The sequence below is a fragment of the Dendropsophus ebraccatus genome, chromosome 1 (assembly GCF_027789765.1).
Source record: "Dendropsophus ebraccatus isolate aDenEbr1 chromosome 1, aDenEbr1.pat, whole genome shotgun sequence".
Taxonomy (NCBI): domain Eukaryota; kingdom Metazoa; phylum Chordata; class Amphibia; order Anura; family Hylidae; genus Dendropsophus; species Dendropsophus ebraccatus.
The window spans coordinates 214,102,847-214,130,085 of record NC_091454.1 but is presented as its reverse complement, the minus strand read 5'-3'; the positions used below and the strand labels follow the sequence as shown (position 1 = coordinate 214,130,085).

The window sequence follows — 27,239 nt, the reverse complement described above, 5'->3', positions numbered from 1 at the left end:
TGCAGTGTGGTTACTATCAGTGTATATGATATTATTGGGTGCAGTGTGGTTACTATCGGTGTATGTGGGTGCAGTGTGGTTACTATCGGTGTACATGGTATTATTGGGTATAGTGTGGTTACTGTCAGTGTATATGGTATTATTATTGGGTGCAGTGTGGTTACTATCAGTGTATGTGGGTGCAGTGTGGTTACTATCGGTGTACATGGTATTGTTGGGTGCAGTGTGGTTACTGTCAGTGTACATGGTATTATTGGGTGCAGTGTGGTTACTGTCAGTGTATATGGGTGCAGTGTGGTTACTATCGGTGTACATGGTATTATTGGGTGCAGTGTGGTTACTATCAGTGTATATGGTATTATTGGGTGCAGTGTGGTTACTATCAGTGTACATGGTATTATTGGGTGCAGTGTGGTTACTATCAGTGTATATGGTATTATTGGGTGAGGTGTGGTTACTATCAGTGTATATGGTATTATTGGGTGCAGTGTGGTTACTATCAGTGTATATGGTATTATTATTGGGTGCAGTGTGGTTACTATCAGTGTACATGGTATTATTGGGTGCAGTGTGGTTACTATCAGTGTATATGGTATTATTGGGTGCAGTGTGGTTACTATCAGTGTATATGGTATTATTGGGTGCAGTGTGGTTACTATCAGTGTATATGGTATTATTATTATTGGGTGCAGTGTGGTTACTATCAGTGTATATGGTATTATTGGGTGCAGTGTGGTTACTATCAGTGTATATGGTATTATTGTGTGCAGTGTGGTTACTATCAGTGTATATGGTATTATTGTGTGCAGTGTGGTTACTATCAGTGTATATGGTATTATTGGGTGCAGTGTGGTTACTATCAGTGTATATGGTATTATTATTGGGTGCAGTGTGGTTACTATCAGTGTATATGGTATTATTATTGGGTGCAGTGTGGTTACTATCGGTGTACATGGTATTATTATTGGGTGCAGTGTGGTTACTATCGGTGTACATGGTATTATTATTGGGTGCAGTGTGGTTACTATCGGTGTATGTGGGTGCAGTGTGGTTACTATCGGTGTACATGTTATTATTGGGTGCAGTGTGGTTACTATCGGTGTACATGTTATTATTGGGTGCAGTGTGGTTACTATCGGTGTACATGGTATTATTTGGTGCAGTGTGGTTACTGTCAGTGTATATGGGTGCAGTGTGGTTACTATCGGTGTACATGGTATTATTGGGTGCAGTGTGGTTACTATCGGTGTACATGGTATTATTGGGTGCAGTATGGTTACTGTCAGTGTATATGGTATTATTATTGGGTGCAGTCTGGTTACTATCGGTGTACATGGTATTATTGGGTGCAGTGTGGTTACTGTCAGTGTATATGGGTGCAGTGTGGTTACTATCGGTGTACATGGTATTATTGGGTGCAGTGTGGTTACTATCAGTGTATATGGTATTATTGGGTGCAGTGTGGTTACTATCAGTGTATATGGTATTATTGGGTGCAGTGTGGTTACTATCAGTGTATATGGTATTATTGGGTGCAGTGTGGTTACTATCAGTATATATGGTATTATTATTGGGTGCAGTGTGGTTACTATCAGTGTATATGGTATTATTGGGTGCAGTGTGGTTACTATCGGTGTATATGGTATTATTGGGTGCAGTGTGTTACTGTCAGTGTATATGGTATTATTATTGGGTGCAGTGTGGTTACTGTCAGTGTATATGGTATTATTATTGGGTGCAGTGTGGTTACTATCGGTGTACATGGTATTATTGGGTGCAGTGTGGTTACTGTCAGTGTATATGGGTGCAGTGTGGTTACTATCGGTGTACATGGTATTATTGGGTGCAGTGTGGTTACTGTCAGTGTATATGGGTGCAGTTTGGGTGCTATCGGTGTACATGGTATTGTTCCCCAGTGCAGCACGGACATCGGTGCAGCCAGTCCTGAGGATATGGGATCAGCACTGTGGACAGCTCCCTGCGGCTCCTCTCTCTGCTCTCTACCTGTCCTATATTCCAGTATGTGGCCTGTAGGTTTGCTCAGTGTTAGTAGCCGGGGTCTCCCCTCCCTCAGTGACATAGAAGGTAGCTGATCTTTTGTGTTGATGTATTAGAGTATAGCGTTGCTCCAGCCTCCTTCCCTCCTCCCCCTCCCCTCTCTTCTCCTCCCTCGCTCTCTCTCCCTCTCTCCTGCCTGTATCTTCCCCCTCCCTGTCTCATTCTCTCTGTTCCGCACTCTCCATATGACATGGATGATTCTGCCATCATCAGACGCAGGAGGCTGCAGGTACAGTGCTTGCCCCTGGCTTCCCTTTCTTAGACTTTTTGCTCTGTGGGTATTGTTGGCCATCACTTTGCTGAGCAAGTCTCAGATCTCCTGGTGGATTTACTGTAATGCTCCATCATTTCCCTGTGCTGGCATATCTTCACTGCCACCCTATAGCCCTACTCCTCCCTCCATCCTGCTCACTCCCCCTCCCTCCCCCTCCTCTACGTGGCCGTACCTACATGTATCACATATGTGTGTTTAATATGTACCTGTCATAGGTATAAACACGTCCCCTCCCTGCAATCCCTATAATACTCAGTAGAGCCTCTCCCCGTATCTCCTCCTATTACTCCTTGTAACCTCCCCTACATCTTCCTCTGTTATGCCTTATATCCTCTCATATATGTCCCCCTGTAAAACAATATATCCTTTCCTATATCTCCCCTTATAATACAATGCATCATCCCTATATCTCTTCCTATTACTTCATATATCCTCTCCTATTTCTCATTATATTATTCCATATATCTCCCCTATATGTCTCCCTATAATACTGTATAACCTATATCTCCTCCTATTTCTACATAAGTCTCACCTATATCTCTTAATGTTAACCCAATATATACTCCCCTATATCTCCTCCTATTACTCCATATATCCTCCTATATCTCCTCCTATTACTCCATATATCCTCCCTATATCTCCTCCTATTACTCCATATATCCTCCCTATATCTCCTCCTATTACTCCATATATCCTCCCTATATCTCCTCCTATTACTCCATATATCCTCCCTATATCTCCTCCTATTACTCCATATATCCCCCCTATATCTCCTCCTATTACTCCATATAACCTCCCTATATCTCCTCCTATTACTCCATATATCCTCCCCTATATCTCCTCCTATTACTCCATATATCCTCCCTATATCTCCTCCTATTACTCCATATATCCCCTATATCTCCTCCTATTACTCCATATATCCCCCCTATATCTCCTCCTATTACTCCATATATCCTCCCTATATCTCCTCCTTTTACTCCATATATCCTCCCTATATCTCCTCCTATTACTCCATATATCCCCCCTATATCACCTTCTATTACTCCATATAACCTCCCTATATCTCCTCCTATTACTCCATATAACCCCCCTATATCTCCTCCTATTACTCCATATATCCTCCCTATATCTCCTCCTATTACTCCATATATCCTCCCTATATCTCCTCCTATTACTCCATATATCCCCCTATATCTCCTCCTATTACTCATATATCCTCCCTATATCTCCTCCTATTACTCCATATACCCTCCCTATATCTCCTCCTATTACTCATATATCCTCCCTATATCTCCTCCTATTACTCCATATATCCCCCCCTATATCACCTTCTATTACTCCATATAACCTCCCTATATCTCCTATTACTCCATATAATCTCCTATATCTCCTCCTATTACTCCATATATTCTCCCTATATCTCCTCCTATTACTCCATATATCCTCCCTATATCTTCTCCTATTACTCCATATAACCTCCCTATATCTCCTCCTATTACTCCATATACCCCCTATATCTCCTCCTATTACTCCATATATTCTCCCTATATCTCCTCCTACTACTCTATATACTCTCCCCATATCTCCTCCTATTACTCCATATATCATCCCTATATCTCCTCCTATTACTCCATATAACCTTCCTATATCTCCTATTACTCCATATAATCTCCTATATCTCCTCCTATTACTCCATATATTCTCCCTATATCTCCTCCTATTACTCCATATCCCCCCTATATCTCCTCCTATTACTCCATATATCCCCCTATATCTCCTCCTATTACTCATATATCCTCCCTATATCTCCTCCTATTACTCCATATATCCTCCCCTATATCTCCTCCTATTACTCCATATATCCTTCCTATATCTCCTCCTATTACTCCATATACCTCCCTATATCTCCTCCTATTACTCCATATATCCTCCCTATATCTCCTCCTATTACTCCATATATCCTCCCCTATATCTCCTCCTATTACTCCATATATCCTCCCTATATCTCCTCCTATTACTCTATATATCCTCCCTATATCTCCTCCTATTACTCCATATATCCTCCCTATATCTCCTCCTATTACTCCATATACCCCCTATATCTCCTCCTATTACTCCATATACCCCCTATATCTCCTCCTATTACTCCATATATCCTCCCTATATCTCCTCCTATTACTCCATATACCTCCTATATCTCCTATTACTCCATATACCCTCCCTATATCTCCTCCTAATAATCCATATATTCTCCCTATATCTTCTCCTATTAGTCCATATATCTTCCCTATATCTCCTCCTATTACTCCATATAACCTCCCTATATCTCCTCCTATTACTCCATATATCCTCCCTATATCTCCTCCTAATACTCCATATAACCTCCCTATATCTCCTCCTATTACTCCATATATCCTCCCTATATCTCCTCCCATTACTCCATATATCCTCCCTATATCTCCTCCTATTACTCCATATATCCTCCCTATATCTCCTCCTATTACTCCATATACCCCCCTATATCTCCTCCTATTACTCCATATATCCTCCCTATATCTCCTCCTATTACTCCATATATCCTCCCTATATCTCCTATTACTCCATATATCCCCCTATATCTCCTCCTATTACTCCATATATCCTCCCTATATCTCCTCCTATTACTCCATATAACCTCCCTATATCTCCTCTTATTACTCCATATATCCTCCCTATATCTCCTCATATTACTCCATATATCCTCCCCTATATCTCCTCCTATTACTCCATATATCCCCCTCTATATCTCCTCCTATTACTTTATATAACCTCCCTATATCTCCTCCTATTACTTCATATATCCTCCCTATATCTCCTCCTATTACTCCATATACCTCCCCTATATCTCCTCTTATTACTCCATATAATCTCCCTATATCTCCTCTTATTACTCTATATAACTTCCCTATATCTCCTCCTATTACTCCATATATCCTCCCCTATATCTCCTCCTATTACTCCATATATCCCCTATATCTCCTCCTATTACTCCATATATCCTCCCTATATCTCCTCCTATTACTCCATATATCCTCCCTATATCTCCTCCTATTACTCCATATATCCTCCCCTATATCTCCTCCTATTACTCCATATAACCTCCCCTATATCTCCTCCTATTACTCCATATATCCTCCCCTATATCTCCTCCTATTACTCCATATATCCCCTATATCTCCTCCTATTACTCCATATACCTCCCTATATCTCCTCCTATTACTCCATATACCCTCCCTATATCTCCTCCTATTACTCCATATATCCTCGCTATATCTCCTCCTATTACTCCATATAACCCCCTATATCCCCTCCTATTACTCCATATATCCTCCTTCACATCCTATAGCTGTGTACACCATTGCAATACTGTTAGGAGGAGTCGCCTGACAGTATTGGTTTTGTCATCTTTTTGTTCTAGAACCATAAAACTTTTCAGATTCTGTAAACGACCCTTCAGTCTTAGGCTTTGTTCCCACTAAGTATAGAGACCGGCCGTTCCGTGACCTGGCCGGGTCACGGAACGGCCGGTCTCTTCCCGGATCATCCCGGCCGGTACTTAAGTACCAGCCGGATGATCTTTCCGGCCGCAGGGTTCTGATGCGAGCGCATCAACGCGCGCCCGCATCAGAACCTCCCATAGCACACAGTGAAGCAAGCGGCCGGAGCCACTCGCTTCACTGTGTAAACTGACAGGGTTTCCTATGGCCGCAATTCATTGAATTGCAGCCGCAGAAAACCGACATGTCAGTTATTTGCGGCCCCGTGCAGGATCCTGGCCGGAGCGTATACGATGTGTTTGCGCTCCGGCTAGGATCCCATAGAACAAAAGGTATTGTTCACCCATACAAAGTACGCCTGTTGTTGCCGATGGCAGCAACGGCCGTATTTTTACATAGTGTGAACATAGCTTTAAAGGGGTTAAACAGTGTTGTCAAATCTGTGCAGCCCTTAAAGGGGTTTTGCCACATAGTATTGTGAAGTTGATGTCAAGCACAATTCACAGCAGAGACTGATCTATTAATTTTGTCATATAACCCTCTTATGGAACTCCCCTTTAATTAAAGAGACGGTGTCACCATATCTGTGTTAACATTTTGGAATTTGTATTGTGGCTTATAAATAATTTTTTGTGGTCGACTGCGATATATCTCTTTATACTTATCAGGGACCTTAGAAAGTCTCCTGAAAATGCCATTCTTTCTTTATTAAGGAATCCAGGGTTTCAGGGAAGAATGTCACATGACTCTGGCCACCCCTTCTGATTGGCTGATAGATTAGAGAGGCGAGAGGCCTGGCTATCACACACACTTTCTCTAGTAGCTGTTGCTAGGAAACCATTGCATCATAATGTGGATGCAGGAGAGATGCATTGTGGGTCATATAGGCCTGTCCTTTGCAATGCATTCTGGGATCTAGGAGTCATCTTGGCCTCTGCATTTCCTTGTCTTTCTCTGTATACTCTTATGGTTGCTTCATGCACGGCTGACTCCTTGCTGTAATGTTTATTTATGAATGTGCAATGCATTATGGGTAGTGATGGATACGCTGCTGGGATACAGTGTATATACTGGTGCTGGAGATCTTTCTCTCAGTGATGAATTGGCAATTTATTGCTGTGTATTAGTGTCTGGGCATGTTCGCGGTCTATGGATATCGTGTGTTTGTATATACAGATGGAGCAGTGACGAATATGTCACTTAAAGGGACATTTTATTGATTACTTCCATAAGACAACTTCATCGCCAAAAAACATTTGTGTGTTCACCTACGCTTCCTTTCACTTGTCACTTACCCATGACAGTGCCAATTTAAAGGGCTTTTCCAGAATTTTATACTAAAGGCCCTATTACTCCAAGCGGTTATTGGTTGTACTTGGCTGATCACCAGCCGTTCTGGCCGTTAATCGTTTGGTGTAATAGCTCAAGTTAAAAGACCACGATCAGCTGACATGCACAACGTTGAAAAATTGTTGAAAAATCCAGATCATGTCAGCTACTGTCTGCTGCTCATCGTTTCATGTAATAGGAGCAGCAGACCACCACTAACTTCAATGGGCAGCACACACGATCTAAGGATCATCTAGGCAACCCCTCCCGCTGTTCCCCTCTCGCTGTTTGTGCATGTACTAGCACAGGCTGTGAATGGGGAATGAGGGGCGAAGTGAGCACTGAGCTGACAGGTCAATTCTCGCTTCCCTCTTATATTGTGTAATACGGCCTTAAAGGAGAAATCTGGCGAAAATTTATATTAAGTATTGTATTGCCCCCAAAAGTTATACAAATCACCAATATACACCAATATATCACCAACCTACAGGTTGGGCCACCTGTGGGTTGGATAGATTTCTTTAGTGCCATGACACCACATTATAATATCTGCAGGAAGTGGAAAGGGTGCGTTGAGTAATGAACACGTAGGACTGGCCATCAACATGTGATCAGTGGGGGTCCAACAGCTGGGACCCCCAAAGATCAGCAGAATGAAGGGGATCAGCCACAGCACCTCAACAGTGAGAGCCCAGGAGCTCGGATGTCCATGCACTGACGGCCTATTCTTATTGCCCTCCAAAAGTTATACAAATCACCAATATACACTTATTATGGGAAATGCTTATAAAGTGCTTTTTCCCCTGCACTTACTACTGCATCAAGGCTTCACTTCCTGGATAACATGGTGATGTCACTTTCTGGATAACATGGTGATGTCACTTCCTGGATAACATGGTGATGTCACTTTCTGGATAACAAGGCGATGTCACTTCCTAGATTACATGGTGATGTCACTTACTGGATAACATGGTGATGTCACTTCCTGGATAACATGGTGATGTCACTTTCTGGATAACATGGTGATGTCACTTCCTGGATAACATGGTGATGTCACTTTCTGGATAACAAGGCGATGTCACTTCCTAGATTACATGGTGATGTCACTTACTGGATAACATGGTGATGTCATGACCTTACTCCCAGAGCTGTGTGGGCTGTGGCTGCTGGAGAGGATGATGGCAGAGGAATGCTCAGTGTCCCATCAGTGCCCTGTGTCCCCCTGTCATCATCCTCTCCAACAGCCACAGCCCGCACAGCTCTGGGAGTCGGGTCATGACATCACCATGTTATCCAGGAAGTGACATCACCATGTAATCTAGGAAGTGACATCACCATGTTATCCAGGAAGTGACATCACCATGTAATCTAGGAAGTGACATCGCCTTGTTTTCCAGGAAATGACATCACCATGTTATCCAGGAAGTGACATCACCATGTTATCCAGGAAGTGACATCACCATGTTATCCAGGAAGTGACGCCTTGATGCAGTAGTAAGTGCAGGGAAAAAAGCACTTTATAAGCATTTCCCATAATAAGTGTATATTGGTGATTTGTATAACTTTTGGAGGGCAATAAGAATAGGCCGTCATTGCTTGGACATCCGAGCTCCTGGGCTCTCACTGTTAAGGTGCTGTGGCTGATCCCCTTCATTCTGCTGATCTTTGGGGGTCCCAGCTGTTGGACCCCCACTGATCACATGTTGATGGCCAGTCCTACGTGTTCATTACTCAATGCACCCTTTCCACTTCCTGCAGATATTATAATGTGGTGTCATGGCACTAAAGAAATCCATCCAACCCACAGTTGGCCCAACCTTAGAAAAACATGGCTTTTTTCTTACTGAAACAGCACCTCTCCTGTCCTCTGTTTGGGTGTGGGGTTTTGCAGCCTAGTTCCATTGAAGTGAATGGCGTTGAAATGTAATACCACACACAACCTGAGGACAGGGGTGGTGCTCTTTTTGCAAAAAAGTAGCTATGTTTTGTCCAGTTTTTGATAACCCCTTTAAGAGCTGTTTAAAGGGGTTCTTCACTGTGGAAAGTCCTTAAAGGAGAAGTCCAGTAAAATTCTAAACTACAGGGCTGGCAGGGGGGTGGGGTGATCATAATAAACAACCTTTACTTACCAGTTCCCATGCCTTTGCAGTGGTGCATCACTGAGCTCCCGTACCCTGCTGGATGTCATCTCTCGATGTTTTACTATGTGATGGCACGACAGGAAAGAGTGGGAGATAGCCCGCTCAGCTGGTCCGTGACTGCAGCAATGTCCCACCCCAGTCACTGACTGGCTGAGTGGGGCATCCATCAGTAGCAGGAGGGGAGGTGGGTCAGGGACAGGTAAAGGCCCTATTCCACCAACAGATCTGACGACAGATTATCTGCCAAAGATTTGAAGCCAAATCCAGGAACAGACTATAAACAGAAAACAGGTCATAAAGGAAAGACTGGATTTCTCCTCTTTTCAAATCCACTCCTGGGTTTGGCTTTAAATCTTTGGCAGATAATCTGTCGTCAGATCTGTTGGTGGAATAGGGCCTTAAGTAAAGGCTCTTTATCATGTTCCCCCCACCCCGTGTCCATCCTTTTTCATTTAGCTGGACTTCTGCTTTTATTTTACAAGTGGATCACAATGTGGCCTACTTCAAAATCTGTTATCCATGGGGAGACCAAGCAGTAAACGTTCAGTTTCGCTGCAGTGCCTCCAAAGGGGAAAGAGAGAATTACAATGTGCCTATTCAAAACCAACGTTCTGTTTTTATGTAATGCAGGACAGGATAGGTCCTCCACAGGGGGAGACACTCTGTGTAACTGCTCTTCACTTCAGCTGAGGATCTGGGACAGGGAACACCCTCTATTAACTCACAATTACTAAGGGCCCCACTACACAGGACGATTATCGTTCGAAAAATCGTTATCGTTATATCAAATTTAAACTATAATATTTCCATGTGAGTGCAGGCAACGATGGAAAAATCGTTGTGTTTTGCTGATCGCATCTTTTAAGCTGACCATAAAATCATTGTTAATCGTTCGCTAATCATTTGGTGTATGTACACATTGTGCGTTCAGTATTACGATCGCTCTTATACTACAAGTATACAAATGATCGTAACTAACGACTATTGTTCTGTTGAGCGATTTCAGTTCCTTCCCAAAAGCGCTCGTTTTGCAATTGCTTATCATTAATCGGTGAAAACAAAATCGTTTTAACTAATAGGGCCCTCCAGAAAAAAGGTATCACAAAGGGTTTTGTAAACCAGACAGCCCCTTTAAGTGTATAAAGCTGAGCCATGTGTTACTGCTACATGTCCTACTTAGGTATAGGTTGGGTGGGATAGAAGATGCATTTGCTTGAGGCTATGTTGATGATTTATAGAGCTCTAAGCATGGTGTTACATGTGGGATCCATCAGTGATCTCCTGTGACTTATTATTTCTATATGTAACCTTGCCAAGTCCCAACATATAACATATAACTTGTACGGTCAGCCTGAGACCATTGCATCCCGCCAACATGTATTATAGAAGGGCATCACACATCCCATCACCCAACACAGTTGATGCCCCAGCCTTGCCTACATAAATCACTAGACACCAGGATCTCTCGCGTACCCCTCTTCAAGGAGCTGTCTATGTTCCCCTCAAGCTATTTTGTTACTGGTACTAGAATACTCGGTGATTCTCTGGCCCAAGGGAGTCTGGTGTTTTTCCTTTCATCCTCATCGAATCAGACCGATAATTGGGGGAGGAGGATGCAGCAAATTACTGGAAGACGTAGAGGGAAAAGTTTCTTTAGTAAACATGTATGGGACATCCTGATGTGCTGCTCATTACTATTACATCGCCGCTGGAAATGGAGTTATAAGAGAGGCTTGGATGGATGGAGAGGGAGGGAGGAGAAGGGTAGCTAGGGAGGGAAAGCAGGACAGAGAGAGAAGAGAAAGAGTAGAAGGATGGCAGAAAAGAAGAACTGAGAGAGAAGAGAAGGAGTAGAAGGACGGCAGAAAAGAAGAATAGAGAGGGAAGAGGAGGAGTAGAAGGATGGCAGAAAAGAAGGACAGAGAGAAAAGAGAAGGAGTAGAAGGGTGGCAGAAAAGAAGGACAGAGAGAGAAGAGAAGGAGCAGAAGGACGACAGAAAAGAAGAACAGAGAGGGAAGAGAAGGAGTAGAAGGATGGCAGAAAAGAAGGACAGAGAGAGAAGAGAAGGAGTAGAAGGACGGCAGAAAAGAAGAATAGAGAGGGAAGAGAAGGAGTAGAAGGATGGCAGAATAGAAGAACAGAGAGAGAAGAGAAGGAGTAGAAGGATGGCAGAAAAGAAGGACTGAGAGAGAAGAGAAGGAGTGGAAGGACTGCAGAAAAGAAGAATAGAGAGGGAAGAGAAGGAGTAGAAGGATGGCAGAAAAGAAGGACAGAGAGAAAAGAAAAGGAGCAGAAGGACGACAGAAAAGAAGAATAGAGAGGGAAGAGAAGGAGTAGAAGGATGGCAGAAAAGAAGGACGGACAGAGAAAGAAGAGGAGTAGAAGGACGGCAGAAAAGGACAGAGGGAAGAGAAGCAGTAGAAGGATGGCAGAAAAGAAGGACAGAGGGAAGAGAGGGAGTAGTAGGATGGCAGAAAAGAAGGACAGAGAGAAGAGAAGGAGTAGAAGGATGGCAGAAAAGCAGGATAAAGAGGGAAGAGAAGGAGTAGTAGGATGGCAGAAAAGCAGGTCAGAGAGAGAAGCAGGATATCCAGAGATGTAAAACAGGACAGGGAGGGAAGAGGAGCAGGATATCCAGGGAAGGAAAGAAGGGCAGAGAGGGAAGAGAAGGAGTAGAAGGATGGCAGAAAAGCAGGATAGCTAGACAGGAAAGGCAGGACAGAGAGAGAAGCAGGATATCCAGGGATGTAAAACAGGACAGGGAGGGAAGAGGAGCAGGATATCCAGGGAGGAATGGCAGGACAGAAAGAGAAGAGGAGGAGTAGAGGAATGGAAGAAAAGCAGGATGGCTAGGGAGGAATGGCAGGACAGAAAGAGAAGAGGAGTAGAGAGATGGAAGAAAAGCTTCAAGATTCAAGGCAGGTACTGAAGACAAACAAGATAGGAGGAATGAAAGAAATGTGGGCCAGACAAGGAGAACAGGAGAGGAATGGAAACAAATTGGAAGGGAGAGGAGCAAGACAGGAATAGAAAATAAGCAAGCCTGGAAGGGAAGAGAAACCGGGCAGGCAGGAAATAGCAGAGTAGGAAGGGAAGAGAAATGGGACAGGTAACAACTACAAGCAGGACAAGGAGGGTAGATGAGCAAGACATGAGGGAAGGAGAGGCAGGACAAGGAAAAAGGGAAGTGGTATAGGGAGGGAAGAAAAGTGGGCCAAGTAAGGGTATGTTCATATCTCGTTTTTCGCTGCACGTCGGGCTACTCTGCAGAAATCAGTGAAAAAAGGATGCTGCCATACAGCCCGACGTGCGGCCGACGGCCACATTGATTTTAATGAGCAGGACAGATTATGTGACTGTGTTCTGCTCATTTGCGGGACGTACACTGCTTTTGTGCAGGACTCAAAAGCGTAGTCCACGTAGACCACGCTTTTGAGTCCTGCACAAAAGCCGTGTACGTCCCACAAATGAGCAGAACACAGTCACATAATGACTCCGTCCTGCTCATTAAAGTCAATGTGGCCGTCATGTGGCCGTCGGCCGCACGTCGGGCTGCAAGGCAGCATCCTTTTTTCACTGATTTCTGCCGTGTAGCCTGACGTGCGCCTAAAAACGAGATGTGAATATACTCTAAGTATGGAAGATAGAGGAGTAGACAGGAAGCAAAATCAGGACTGGGAGTGAAGTAGAGCACACAGGAAGGGAAAAGATGCAGGACAAGAAGGAGGAGCAGAACAGCATAGGAGAAAAAGCAGAACAGAGTAGGAAGAGGGGCAGAGAAGCATGGGACGAGAAGCAGAGCAGAATAGGAAAAGGAGCAGAACAGCATGGGAGGAGGAGCAGGGCAGGGTAGGAAGAGGAGCAGAACAGAATGGGAAGAGAAGCAGGGCAGGGTAGGAAGAGGAGCAGAACAGGATGGAAAGAGAAGCAGGGCAGGGTAGGAAGAGGAGCAAAACAGGATGGGAAGAGAAGCAGGGCAGGGTAGGAAAAGGAGCAAAACAGGATGGGAAGAGAAGTAGGGCAGGGTAGGAAGAGGAGCAAAACAGGATGGGAAGAGAAGTAGGGCAGGGTAGGAAGAGGCGCAAAACAGGATGGGAAGAGAAGTAGGGCAGGGCAGGAAGAGGGACAGAACAGCATGGGATGAGGAGCAGGGCAGGGTAGGAAGAGGGACAAAACAGCATGGGAGAAGGAGCAGGACAGTAGAAAGAGGAGCAAAACAGGATGGGAAGAGAAGTAGGGCAGGGCAGGAAGAGGAGCAGAACAGCATGGAAAAAGGAGCAGGATACGAAGAGGAACAGGGTAGAGGGATGGGAGGAAAAGCAGCGAAGGAAGAGGCTCAGGGCAGGGTAGGAAGAGGAGTAGCAGCACAGCGTGAGAGGAGAAGCAGGGTAGGAAGAGGAGTAGAACAGCATGGGAGGAGAAGCAGAGTAGGAGGAGAAGCAGTGGAGGATAGAAAGAGGAGCAGGACAGGATGGGAAGTAACAGGACAGGTAAATAAGATGAGAGAGCCTGATAAAGCTGGATTACACAGCCCAATAATCTGGGGGAAGCGAGTGCCAACCTGTCAGCTCAGTGCTTGCTTCCCCCTCGTTCCTATTGCTATTACACACACAGACAACAAGCGGGGAGCAGCAGAAGGGGCTACCCGAATCATCCTTAGATCAGTCAGGCGGTCCATTAAAGTCAGCGGCGGTCTGCCGCCACAGCCGCTCCTATTGCATGGAGCGCCGCACAGCAGACCGTCGCTGCACTAAACTATTACACTAAATTATTATCAGCCTGAGAGGTCGGTATTGGCCAAGCAGGGCCAATAATCGTTTAGTGTTATAGTGGGGAGAGATAGGACAGGGAAGTGGAAGAAGCAGGAAGACAAGTAGTACACAATCCCGGCGAATCACCCACTGCTCCGCAGCTCTCCCCTGCTGACGGATGCGCTCATCTCCACTAGTCCCATAGGCTTCATTCTATGGTTTGCCAGATTCCGCCGGCTACCTGAAGAATGAACCTGCTCATTTTTCGGGCTGACGGCGGAATCTGACCAACCATACAATGAAGCATGGGAGCAGCAGAGATGCACACAGCCGCCGCCAGGATTCCATAGTGTGCTCATACCCTTATGCCGCACATCTTTAGGAATTCCGCCTATACATATAGTTAGTGCAGTGATCCATTTTATCCATTAGGAGGGGGTTGCAATTATTTTTCACAGATCTTCCATACCTTTATATCCTGAATGTATATTGGTGCACCTTTTATGAGAGTACCCCCCCCCTTTGAGGGTGATCCTCCTGCTTGGACCTGCAGCGATCATGAAAATGTGGCGTTAAGTGTTAGGTTGCCCTGCAGCGCCACCCCAGGTAAAATCAAGTATTACATGGTTCCCATTCAAATGAATTCCACTCATAACCACAGGACCCCTTTAACCTTACATGTGTCCTCAGGTGTTGGGACCTAGCCATCCCTAGCACATAGGGGTGACCTCACCATGGACAGCACAGCCGTCTGAAACGTGGTGAGAATGCAGTGCCAGATTCTAGTTCGCACACCCCCTCCAACCAAAATATGCTAAATAATGAATTATTAATGTGAAACATCCTCACGTGATGTAAACCAGGCAGCGAGCCACCATAGACTTGCTTTGCCAGGAGCTATAAAGATGACATTTCCCGTGAGACCATGAGGAGGCAGCCGGCTCGCTCCGGTGTCTCAGCACGCTCCCATGAATATGCAGCAGGCTTCTCCCCACCATAGTAGGCCGTCCATATACAATGAATCTGGATAATGATATAGGATAGGTAGCTGCTCACCGCTGCACTGGTCTTGGCTTCCTGGATCACGAGGAGTTGTCTACCTTACGGGTGTAGCTGTCGCTCAGGCCTGATAATGCTTTATCAACACATTTATTCTGTGCGCCGATACCTGAGGCATCTTACATTTACATATTGAAAGGCCTGATGGGAGCAGCTGGAAAATAACTCAAGTGCATAATGTAGATAGTGGATAATACGCTGATCCGTGTGTCCTATTCATTTACCAAGAATAATAAATCGCCCTGTCTAGAGTTTATATATATATATATATATATATATATATATATATATATATATATGCAGCTCCTTCTGAAGTGAATGGGAGCTGAGGCGTAGTAACCACTATGCATCATACAGAGCTGAGGTTTCTGGCTATATACATATTGGCTGTATCAGCAGGGGTGCCATTTGGCGGCACCTAACGATCAGGTATTGATTGGTAGTACAATAAAGCTACTAGGGTAGTGTGACATGCCAAGGTTAAGGTTATGATAAGGGGTTTATTAAATTACAAAAACATGATTACTTTATCCAGGAGCTATGTTGTACCAGTCTATGAGTAATTCAGATCATCTGCAGTGAGTTGAACATGGCTGGTTTACCCAATATTAGCCAACTCACTGATCTTTAAAGTGTATCATTATCATTTTTAAAATCTAAATCAACAGTAGATGTGATACAAAGCAAGTTTGCAATTTACATTTACAGCTATATACCAGCTATATTACTGTATCCAGGTCCAGTCTCCTGAAGGCTGCTATATAACAGCTATACCTATAGTATGCAGGTTCAGTCTCCTAACGGCAGCTATATAACAGGTATACTTACCTGTATCCAGGTCCAGTCTCCTGATGGCAGCTTTATAACAGCAATACTTACCTGTATCCAGGTCCAGTCTCCTTAAGGCAGCTATAAAACAGCTATACTTACCTGTATCCAGGTCCAGTCTCCTGATGGCAGCTTTATAACAGCAATACTTACCTGTATTCAGGTCCAGTCTCCTTAAGGCAGCTATAAAACAGCTATACTTACCTGTATCCAGGTCCAGTCTCCTGAAGGCTGCTTTATAACAGCTATACTTACTGTATCCAGGTCCAGTCTCCTTAAGGCAGCTATATAACAGCTATACGTACTGTATCCAGGTCCATTCACCTGAAGGCAGCTATATAACAGCTATAGTTACTTGTATCCAGGTCCAGTCTCCTGAAGGCAGCTGTATAACAGCTATACTTACTGTATCCAGGTCTAGTCTCCTGAAGGCAGCTATATCACAGCTATACTTACTGTATCCAGGTCCAGTCTTCTGAAGGCAGCTATATAACAGCTATACTTACTGTATCCAGGTCCAGTCACCTGAAGGCTGCTATATCACAGCTATACTTACTGTATCCAGGTCCAGTCTCCTAAAGCTTTTTAGTTTTGTGCTGGTTGAAAAAAGAGACTAAACGCATAAAGTCCTGGCCAGTACAAAGACTTACAGCTCAATGGTGGAGATTTATGAAAGGGTGTAATCATACACCTGGTGTAAACTGTCCATAGCAACCAATCACAGCTCCTCTTATATTTTATCAGAGGTGAAAGCTGAGCTGTGATTGGTTGCTGTGGACAGTTTACACCAGGTGTATATTTACACCCATTCATAAATCTCCCTCAATGTGTCCATCAATCGCGTGACTGCCTTCTCTGTGAGTGCAGTTAACCTGGGAAACACAGGACTTCCTGTGTTTACACTCTGAAAAATAAGAGTCAGAACACAGGAAGTGCCATATTTTTCATGATAACTTGCAAATATACTTTATATCACATTTATTGGTTATTCTGTACACTGTAGATCCTTAAAGGGGTTATCTAGCGCTACAAAAACATCGCCACTTTCTTCCAGAGACAGCACCACTCCAATACAGAAGTGGTTTGCATTTAAAGCGTAAATGTCATTTCAGGGTCATTTTTCTGAAAACATTAAATATCTATAGTACAAGTGATTTTAAGAAACTCTGTAATAGGTTTTATGTACTAAAAGAGTTTCCTTCTGGACTGAAAAAGCAATCTCCCAGCCTCCCCCCTCACTGCAGAAGCAGCAGGATTTCTGTCTCCATTATGTGTCTATGGAGAGGGGAGGGGCTGTTAGGAGTGACTGAGCACGGAGCAGTCCTGCACAGCACAACACCCTGCAATCTTCTCTCAGTAAGTTCATAGATAAGCACTGACCTTTCTGACCCCTGAATTTTGCGTTTTAGGTGCCCAGAGAGTCTACAAACAGATGACCTTCATGTCACCTCTTCCTGCTCCCTCTTCTCCCTCAGCCCCTCCCCCCTTCATAGGCTTACAATGGAGAGAGCAGAGCCTGTCTTCACTGGCTTCTCTGTAATGAAGACGTGTTTGCCTGATAATGCACAGATAAGAAGTCAGGGGGGGAGGCTGGGAGATTGCTTCTTGAGTACAGAAGGAGGCTTTTTTGGCTGATGAAACCTATTACAGAGTTTCTTAAAATCGCTTATACTACTGATTTCTGCAATAAAAAAAAAACCAATTACCCGGAACAGCAGGTAATTGGTCAAATGAAGAAAGAAATTGTTTGGTGTACAAGTACCATAAGGCTGTGTTCACATAATGTAAAAATTAGTGAAAGTTCAAGTTCTTTAATAACATCCATTATTTTGCAACAACAGCTGTTATTTACACTTATTTTTTAATTCTGTGAACAGTGAGGTCTGAGCAGGTGTAAGAGTGAGATGTGAGTAGGGATAGGAGTGAGCAATGATTAGGTGTAATAGCGAGGTATGAGTAGATGTAATAGTAAGTTATCAGTAGGTATAGTAGTGAGGTATGAGCAGGTGTAATAGTGAAGTATGAGTAGGTGTAATAGTAAGTTATCAGTAGGTATAGTAGTGAGGTATGAGTAGATGTAATAGTGAGGTATGAGCAGGTGTAATAGTGAGGTATGAGCAGGTGTAATAGTGAGGTATGAGTAGATGTAATAGTGAGGTATGAGTAGGTGTAATAGTGAGGTATGAGTAGGTGTAATAGTGAGGTATGAGTAGATGTAATTGTGAGGTATGAGTAGGTGTAATAGTGAGGTATGAGTAGATGTAATAGTGAGGTATGAGTAGATGTAATAGTGAGGTATGAATAGATGTAATAGTGAGGTATGAGTAGGTGTAATAGTGAGGTATGAGTAGGTGTAATAGTGAGGTATGAGTAGGTATAGTAGTGAGGTATGAGTAGGTATAGTAGTGAGGTATGAGCAGGTGTAATAGTGAGGTATGAGTAGGTGTAATAGTGAGGTATGAGTAGGTATAGTAGTGAGGTATGAGTAGGTATAGTAGTGAGGTATGAGTAGGTATAGTAGTGAGGTATGAGTAGGTGTAATAGTGAGGTATGAGTAGGTATAGTAGTGAGGTATGAGTAGGTATAGTAGTGAGGTATGAGCAGGTGTAATAGTGAGGTATGAGTAGGTATAGTAGTGAGGTATGAGCAGGTGTAATAGTGAGGTATAAGTAGGTGTAATAGTGAGGTATGAGTAGGTGTAATAGTGAGGTATGAGTAGGTATAATAGTGAGGTATGAGTAGGTATAGTAGTGAGGTATGAGTAGATGTAATAGTGAGGTATGAGTAGGTGTAATAGTGAGGTATGAGTAGATGTAATAGTGAGGTATGAGCAGGTGTAATAGTGAGGTATGAGTAGGTGTATTAGTGAGGTATGAGTAGGTGTATTAGTGAGGTATGAGTAAGTATAGTAGTGAGGTATGAGTAGGTATAGTAGTGAGGTATAAGAAGTGCTGCGCTCTTCACAGTCACGCTCTGTCTCAGGGAGGGGGATCCACCACTGACACATTGGGGCTCATATACTGAGGTTATCTGGTGTAAGAACCCTTCACCTCAGGATTTAAGGTTCCCAAACAGACAGATTTATGGATGTGTCCCAGTGCCCTTAGTATCTCTAGCAGGTTTGTCACATGACACAGAACTGACCTTCCCGCCAAAAATGTACCTAATAAATATAACAGTCGTGGGGATTTTATAAAGGATCCCCCCCCCCCCCGGTGACATTCCCACTTTCAGGTTTTTAAAGCACACAATGACGGGTGTGTCAGGTTTCTGGCATTTTTGTGTCACCCACCATTAGTAAATAAGACTGAACAGTAAACCGGCAGGGAAAGTGGACGCAAAACCAATACTTTTCTGACACGGACGTTAGTAAATCAGCCCCATGGAGATGGAGGAGACAGCATCAGCTGGCGGCTGGAGGGATGACAGGTATTGATCAGGAGGATTATTGCTCCCATGTCACCACAGAGCTCATTTACCACAAACAACCTCATGTCACGTTCTTCTTTCTAGTCATAGAAATCTGTACACATTATCGAAACTAGAACTACACTATGACTCTGCTGTGCCACTGGCAGGAGGTAGCATCTCTGGCCCCAATGAGTACATTGTAGTGGGTATAAGATGAGGTACAGAAGCTGGCACAGGGGCTGGACCCTGACCTCTTCACGTGCAGCTGTGTACAGTTCACAGGATAACTATATGATAGCTGGGGGTCCAAATGTCGGGACCACCACATTTACCATTTTGCATTTACAGCTCATAGATAGAGTCTCCATGGTTACAGTCTCCATGGTTACAGACTACAAACAAGCAATGTGTAGTCAGATGTTCTTGATCACCTACATAAAGTACATGACTACAGGATCGGTCTTACATAGATTTGCAAAATGTATGCATTGGGACACATAGATTTGCACAGGAGCTGTATACATATTTCATTCACACACTACAAGCTTCTTTCCCCAACCTATGAGGCTAGAGCCCCCCCCCCCCCCCCCCCATACTAGCTGTTAGCCATCCATCTAGTCACAATGAATGGCTGCCGTCCTCTGGAGCGCTCTGTCCACACACATCGGGTATTCTTCCTGGTTTTTGGCCATTATACTCATCATTTGCTGCCAATCTCTGTTTACTTCTGTTTTCTCGAATCGGCTCAGTTTACCGGGAAGCAGCCAAAGTAGGTGTCTGTATTGTGACTGATCGTCTGTGATGTGCCGGCTCATCTCCATGTCTGATTGTCAGGTCTGTTCCTCTCAATTTACCTATAAAATCTTCTAGAAACAGCCACATTGCATTAGCGTGATTACAAGGTGAGCCTATAGAGGGAAAATGTCTGATCCCCTGCACTATGGAGTGAATCCTAGTTATACCCCCCCCCCCCCCAACACGTGACCTCTGGGGGTCAAACTAGTAACCTAGTCTACTAAAGCTTTCAGCCTATAGGACTAAGCTCCCACATGACCCTAGGGTGCAGCACTGAACCCCTGATCCACATCCCTAATCATTCTAGATACAGGGCCCCCTATATCTGTAGTGCTGATAGGTATATACTGATCTCACCACCCGGACTAGCAGCTGTTTTCCACTTGGCTCTGATCCCTCTCCGGAGTGTCTCAGCGTGTTCGACACTGCGTACTGGTCTCCCTAGAAACTGAGATCCAATGCAGCAAGGTTTGGGAATATGGGAATATGACAGATTTTAATTTAAAGGGGACTGTGAGGAAAGATTTCTATCTGTGTGAGGATCCGCTGCAGGGTTTACAATGTGAACGTGGCTATAGATGATGACTTTATAGGCAGATCAAGTGGTAGATGATGCATTATGCATTCATATTAGAGACAACGTCACTAGAAAATAATTTTTTTTTAAAAGTGCACTTTCTATGTTGGCCTCTAGATGTCAGCACTTTAGGCACACCTTTCAGGAAACATCTCATTTTACAGCCTGCTGTAAATAAAAGATAAGATGAATGATATATCTGCTAATTTATTCTTCCTGTATTCTTCTTGTTGCTGCAGGATCTGCCCCTGCCCCGGAAGAGCAGCGGGTAAGTGCCCAGGGTCTGTGTACATACGGGGCAGGGGGTGGATGTGTGGAGTGAATGGCAGTATGGGATAGCGGCTGAATTCGCATTAGCTTGTAGGGCATAATGTATATCATGAGTAGAGGTGGATATGGGGGGTATATAGGTTAGAATGTATAGAGCTGGACATGGGGGTATACGGGTCTTCATGTATAGAGCTGGATTAGGAGAGTATATAGTTTATCATGTATAGTACACACATATGTTCTAGGTCTGTGACATACAAGCTGCTGCAGATCCATACCCTGTAACATGAATGTAACATATGTACATGTATTATCTCACAGTCAATAATGGACACATATTAAGGTCTGTGACCAACAAGCTACATTGCACACATATGATCTAGATATCCTGTATTACACATGTTCTAGGTCTGTGACATTTAACCAGTAAATGCCCACACATGTTCTAGGTTTGGTACATACAAGTGATAGCACACACGTTATAGATATGTGACACAGCAGTACACACACACACATTATAGATATGTGACAGCAGTACACACACACGTTATAGATATGTGACACGGCAGTACAAACACGTTATAGATATGTGACACGGCAGTACAAACACGTTATAGATATGTGACACAGCAGTACACACACGTTATAGATATGTGACACAGCAGTACACACACACGTTATAGATATGTGACACAGCAGTACACACACGTTATAGATATGTGACACAGCCATACACACGTTATAGATATGTGACACAGCAGTACACAAACATTATAGATATGTGACACAGCAGCACACACACGATATAGATATGTGACATGCCAGCGCACACACACGTTATAGATAAAAGACACAGCAGTACACACACATGTTATAGATATATGACACAGCAGAGCACACACACACACGTTATAGGTATGTGCCACGGCAGAGCACGCACACACACACGTTATAGATATATGACACGGCAGTACACACGTTATAGATATGTGACACAGCAGTACACACATGTTATAGATATGTGACACAGCAGTACACACACGTTATAGATATGTGACACAGCAGTACACACGTTATAGATATGTGACACTGCAGTACACAAACACCTTATAGATATGTGACACAGCAGTACACACACGTTATAGATATGTGACACAGCCATACACACGTTATAGATATGTGACACAGCAGTACTCACACACATTATAGATATGTGACACAGCAGTACACACACGTTATAGATATGTGACACAGCCATACACACGTTATAGATATGTGACACGGCAGTACACATACGTTATAGATATGTGACACAGCAGTACACACACGTTATAGATATGTGACACAGCAGCACACACATGTTATAGATATGTGACACAGCAGTACACACATGTTATAGATATGTGACACAACAGTACACACACACGTTATAGATATGTGACACAACAGTACTCACACGTTATAGATATGTGACACAGCAGTACACAGACGTTATAGTTATGTGACACAGCAGTACACACACGTTATAGATATGTGACACAGCAGTACACACATGTTATAGATATGTGACACAGCAGTACACAAACGTTATAGATATGTGACACAGCAGTACTCACACGTTATAGATATGTGACACAACAGCACACACACGATATAGATATGTGACACGCCAGCGCACACACACGTTATAGATAAAAGACACAGCAGTACACACACATGTTATAGATATATGACACAGCAGAGCACACACACACACGTTATAGGTATGTGACACGGCAGAGCACGCACACACACACACACACACGTTATAGATATATGACATGGCAGTACACACGTTATAGATATGTGACACAGCAGTACACACACGTTATAGATATGTGACACGGCAGTACACACACGTTATAGATATGTGACACAGCAGTACACACACACGTTATAGATATGTGACACGGCAGTACACACACGTTATAGATATGTGACACGGCAGTACACACACGTTATAGATATGTGACACAGCAGTACACACACGTTATAGATATGTGACACAGCAGTACACACGTTATAGATATGTGACACTGCAGTACACAAACACATTATAAATATGTGACACAGCAGTACACACACGTTATAGATATGTGACACAGCCATACACACGTTATAGATATGTGACACAGCAGTACTCACACACATTATAGATATGTGACACAGCAGTACACACACGTTATAGATATGTGACACAGCCATACACACGTTATAGATATGTGACACGGCAGTACACACACGTTATAGATATGTGACACAGCAGTACACACACGTTATAGATATGTGACACGGCAGTACACACATGTTATAGATATGTGAAACAGCAGTACACACATGGTATAGATATGTGACACGGCAGTACACACATGTTATAGATATGTGACACAGCAGTACACACACGTTATAGATATGTGATACTGCAGTACACAAACACATTATAGATATGTGACACAGCAGTACACACACGTTATAGATATGTGACACAGCCATACACATGTTATAGATATGTGACACAGCAGTACACACACACACGTTATAGATATGTGACACGGCAGTACACACATGTTATAGATATGTGACACAGCAGTACACACATGGTATAGATATGTGACACAGCAGTGCACACATGGTATAGATATGTGACACAGCAGTATACACACACGTTATAGATATGTGACACAGCAGCACACACGTTATAGATATGTGACACGGCAGTACACACATGTTATAGATATGTGACACAACAGTACTCACACGTTATAGATATGTGACACAGCAGTACACACACACGTTATAGATATGTGACACGGCAGTACACACACGTTATAGATATGTGACACGGCAGTACACACATGTTATAGATATGTGACACAGCAGTACACACACGTTATAGATATGTGACACAGCAGTACACACACACGTTATAGATATGTGACACAGCAGTACACACACGTTATAGATATGTGACACTGCAGTACACAAACACATTATAGATATGTGACACAGCAGTACACACACGTTATAGATATGTGACACAGCCATACACACGTTATAGATATGTGACACAGCAGTACACACATGTTATAGTTATGTGACACAGCAGTACACACACGTTATAGATATGTGACACAGCCATACACACGTTATAGATATGTGACACAGCAGTACACACATGTTATAGATATGTGACACAGCAGTACACACACGTTATAGATATGTGACACAGCAGCACACACACGATATAGATATGTGACATGCCAGCGCACACACACGTTATAGATAAAAGACACAGCAGTACACACACATGTTATAGATATATGACACAGCAGAGCACACACACACACGTTATAGGTATGTGCCACGGCAGAGCACGCACACACACACGTTATAGATATATGACACGGCAGTACACACGTTATAGATATGTGACACAGCAGTACACACATGTTATAGTTATGTGACACAGCAGTACACACACGTTATAGATATGTGACACAGCCATACACACGTTATAGATATGTGACACAGCAGTACACACATGTTATAGATATGTGACACAGCAGTACACACACGTTATAGATATGTGACACAGCCATACACACGTTATAGATATGTGACACAGCAGTACTCACACACGTTATAGATATGTGACACAGCAGTACACACGTGTTATAGATATGTGACACAGCAGTACACACACGTTATAGATATGTGACACAGCAGTACACACACACACGTTATAGATATGTGACACGGCAGTACACACATGTTATATATATATGTGACACAGCAGTACACACATGGTATAGATATGTGACACGGCAGTACACACATGTTATATATATATGTGACACAGCAGTACACACATGGTATAGATATGTGACACAGCAGTACACACATGTTATAGATATGTGACACGGCAGTACACACATGTTATAGATATGTGACACGGCAGTACACACACGTTATAGATATGTGACACGGCAGTACACACGTGTTATAGATATGTGACACAGCAGTACTCACACACATGTTAAAGATGTGACACAGCAGTACTCACACACATGTTAAAGATGTGACACAGCAGTACTCACACACATGTTAAAGATGTGACACAGCAGTATACACACGTTATAGATATGTGACACAGCAGTACACACACATTATAGATATATGACACAGCAGTACAGACATATACATTATAGATGTGACACGGCAGTACACACACACGTTATAGATGACTCACACACAGTAGCATTAGGAAGCATATCTTCAGACACACACACCTCTCCATCTTCCGTCTGCTCCCCCTCCCGTCTGCAGATCGCTCTGCTGTTTCCTTTTCCCTCCGCTCGCCCTCAGAATATCCTTGTCATCTCTCTCTCCTCCGTCCCTCGCTCTCCCCTCTTCTCCGCAGTTCTTCCTCCCCTTCTCCCGGATCTTTCCTCCTCCATTGTTCATGCCTTGAGGATCCAATGCCGGTCTCCACCTGATCACCGGCTCTCTCCACCATCTCGGCATCCTCACCCCGGCTCCTTCTCCTGTCCCTGCGTCCATTCATCTTTGTCTGTCCTCCCGCTATCTTACGTCCTATCATCCCCATTGCCTTCCCCCCATCATGTCCTTCCTCATCTGTCTCTGACCATCGTATCCCATTATCCTCCCTCTCCGGCTTTGGTATACTCACCTGGACGAGGTCACCTACCACAACCACCGCCATGTTTAGGCGGACCAAGAGGTACTGTGGGCGAGGATGGGGGAGAGCAGGGGTCGAATCTCCTGTATATGATGTCTTTGTGTGGATGTGGTTGTAGTGTCCGGTGGTGAGATAATGCAGCAGGGCTGAGTTACATAGGGTTATGTAGGTGACTTATAGGCATCTTCATAGCCTCATCAATACATGTCTCGGATTGAAACGCGTTGCGTCTATGGTTAGTTTTGTGATCAGATTGGATACTGGAGACCTATACCATGTATGTAGATGTAGTCCAGCATCTGCTGAGTCTTTGAGGCTGGGGTTTCTGACCAGGAGAGCTGACACTCAGTGTTAGAGAATGGTGAATGATGTATTATTCATAGCTGTCTGTCTGCGGTTGTGTGTGCGCCTGGCATACTACATGTATGTGGGAGTGTAAGCATGTCCCGGGTCTCCCCTGGGGTGTCACGCTGTGACTTGTATCTGCCAGCTGAGCTGTCTCGTCTGTGATTCCAGACTGTGTGTCTGCGCTCATCTCCCGGCGCTCTGTCAGCCAGACGCATTTCCAGGGCCTTTGTTCCTCTAACATACAGTAAATGCTGTATATAATGTACAGGAGGAGTATACGGCCCTACAGATCACTGCTTTATTATGTAGTTGCAGGAGCAGCAACCGGAAGAGTTTAATCCTCACAAGCAGCAGTTCCCCCACCCTGCCCCGACCGCACTCCCCCCTGCCCGGTCACATCGGTAAGTAGTCCCTATATGTTACATATAGTATATCATTATATATACAGCCGGTATCAGGGGCGTAACTACCACTATAGCAGCCATAGCGGCTGCTATGGGGCCCGCCGCATCAGGGGGCCCCATGGCCTGCTCCTGCAATACACTGGGCCCCCTGAGCCGTCATCATTTGCAGCACCGGGTGGCCCTGCTGGTCTCCTGGGTTTTGCAAATGTCCCTTTAACTGCAAGCACTCCTGACCAGAGCTAGAAGTTATGTAGTTATGACTTCACTTGACCGTTTAGTGGTCAGTCGGGGGGGGGGGGGGGTATCTCCCGTTTATAATATACATGTACAGCTGGTATAACCTGGGTATCTCCCATATATAATATACATGTACAGCTGGTATACCCTGGGTATCTCCTGTATATAATATATATGTACAGCTGGTATAACCTGGGTATCGCCTGTATATAATGTTATATGTACAGCTGGTATAACCTGGGGATCTCCTGTATATAATTATATATATACAGCTAGTATAACCTGGGTATCTCCTGTATATAATTATATAGGTACAGCAGGTATAACCCGGGTATCTCCTGTATATACGTATATATGTACAGCTGGTATAACCTGGGTATCTCCTGTATATAAGTATATATGTACAGCCGGTATAACCTGGGTATATTCTGTATATAATATATATGTACAGCTGGTATAACCTGGGTATATCCTGTATA

At 43.8% G+C, this 27,239-nt stretch overlaps 1 protein-coding gene across 3 annotated transcripts in view; it reads left to right on the top strand.

Annotated features, from left to right (window-relative positions):
• Positions 1-2,206: 2,206 nt before the first annotated feature.
• MAST1 (microtubule associated serine/threonine kinase 1) overlaps positions 2,207-27,239 on the top strand; it is a 57,566-nt gene continuing 32,533 nt past the window's right edge. For all 3 annotated transcript variants that reach the window (XM_069947599.1, XM_069947591.1, XM_069947583.1), the window contains exons 1-3: positions 2,207-2,287; positions 21,003-21,031; positions 26,429-26,520. In XM_069947599.1, coding sequence (XP_069803700.1) covers positions 2,249-2,287; positions 21,003-21,031; positions 26,429-26,520 — 160 coding nt within the window. In that variant the 5' untranslated portion in view covers positions 2,207-2,248. The remainder of the gene's footprint in view (positions 2,288-21,002; positions 21,032-26,428; positions 26,521-27,239) is intronic.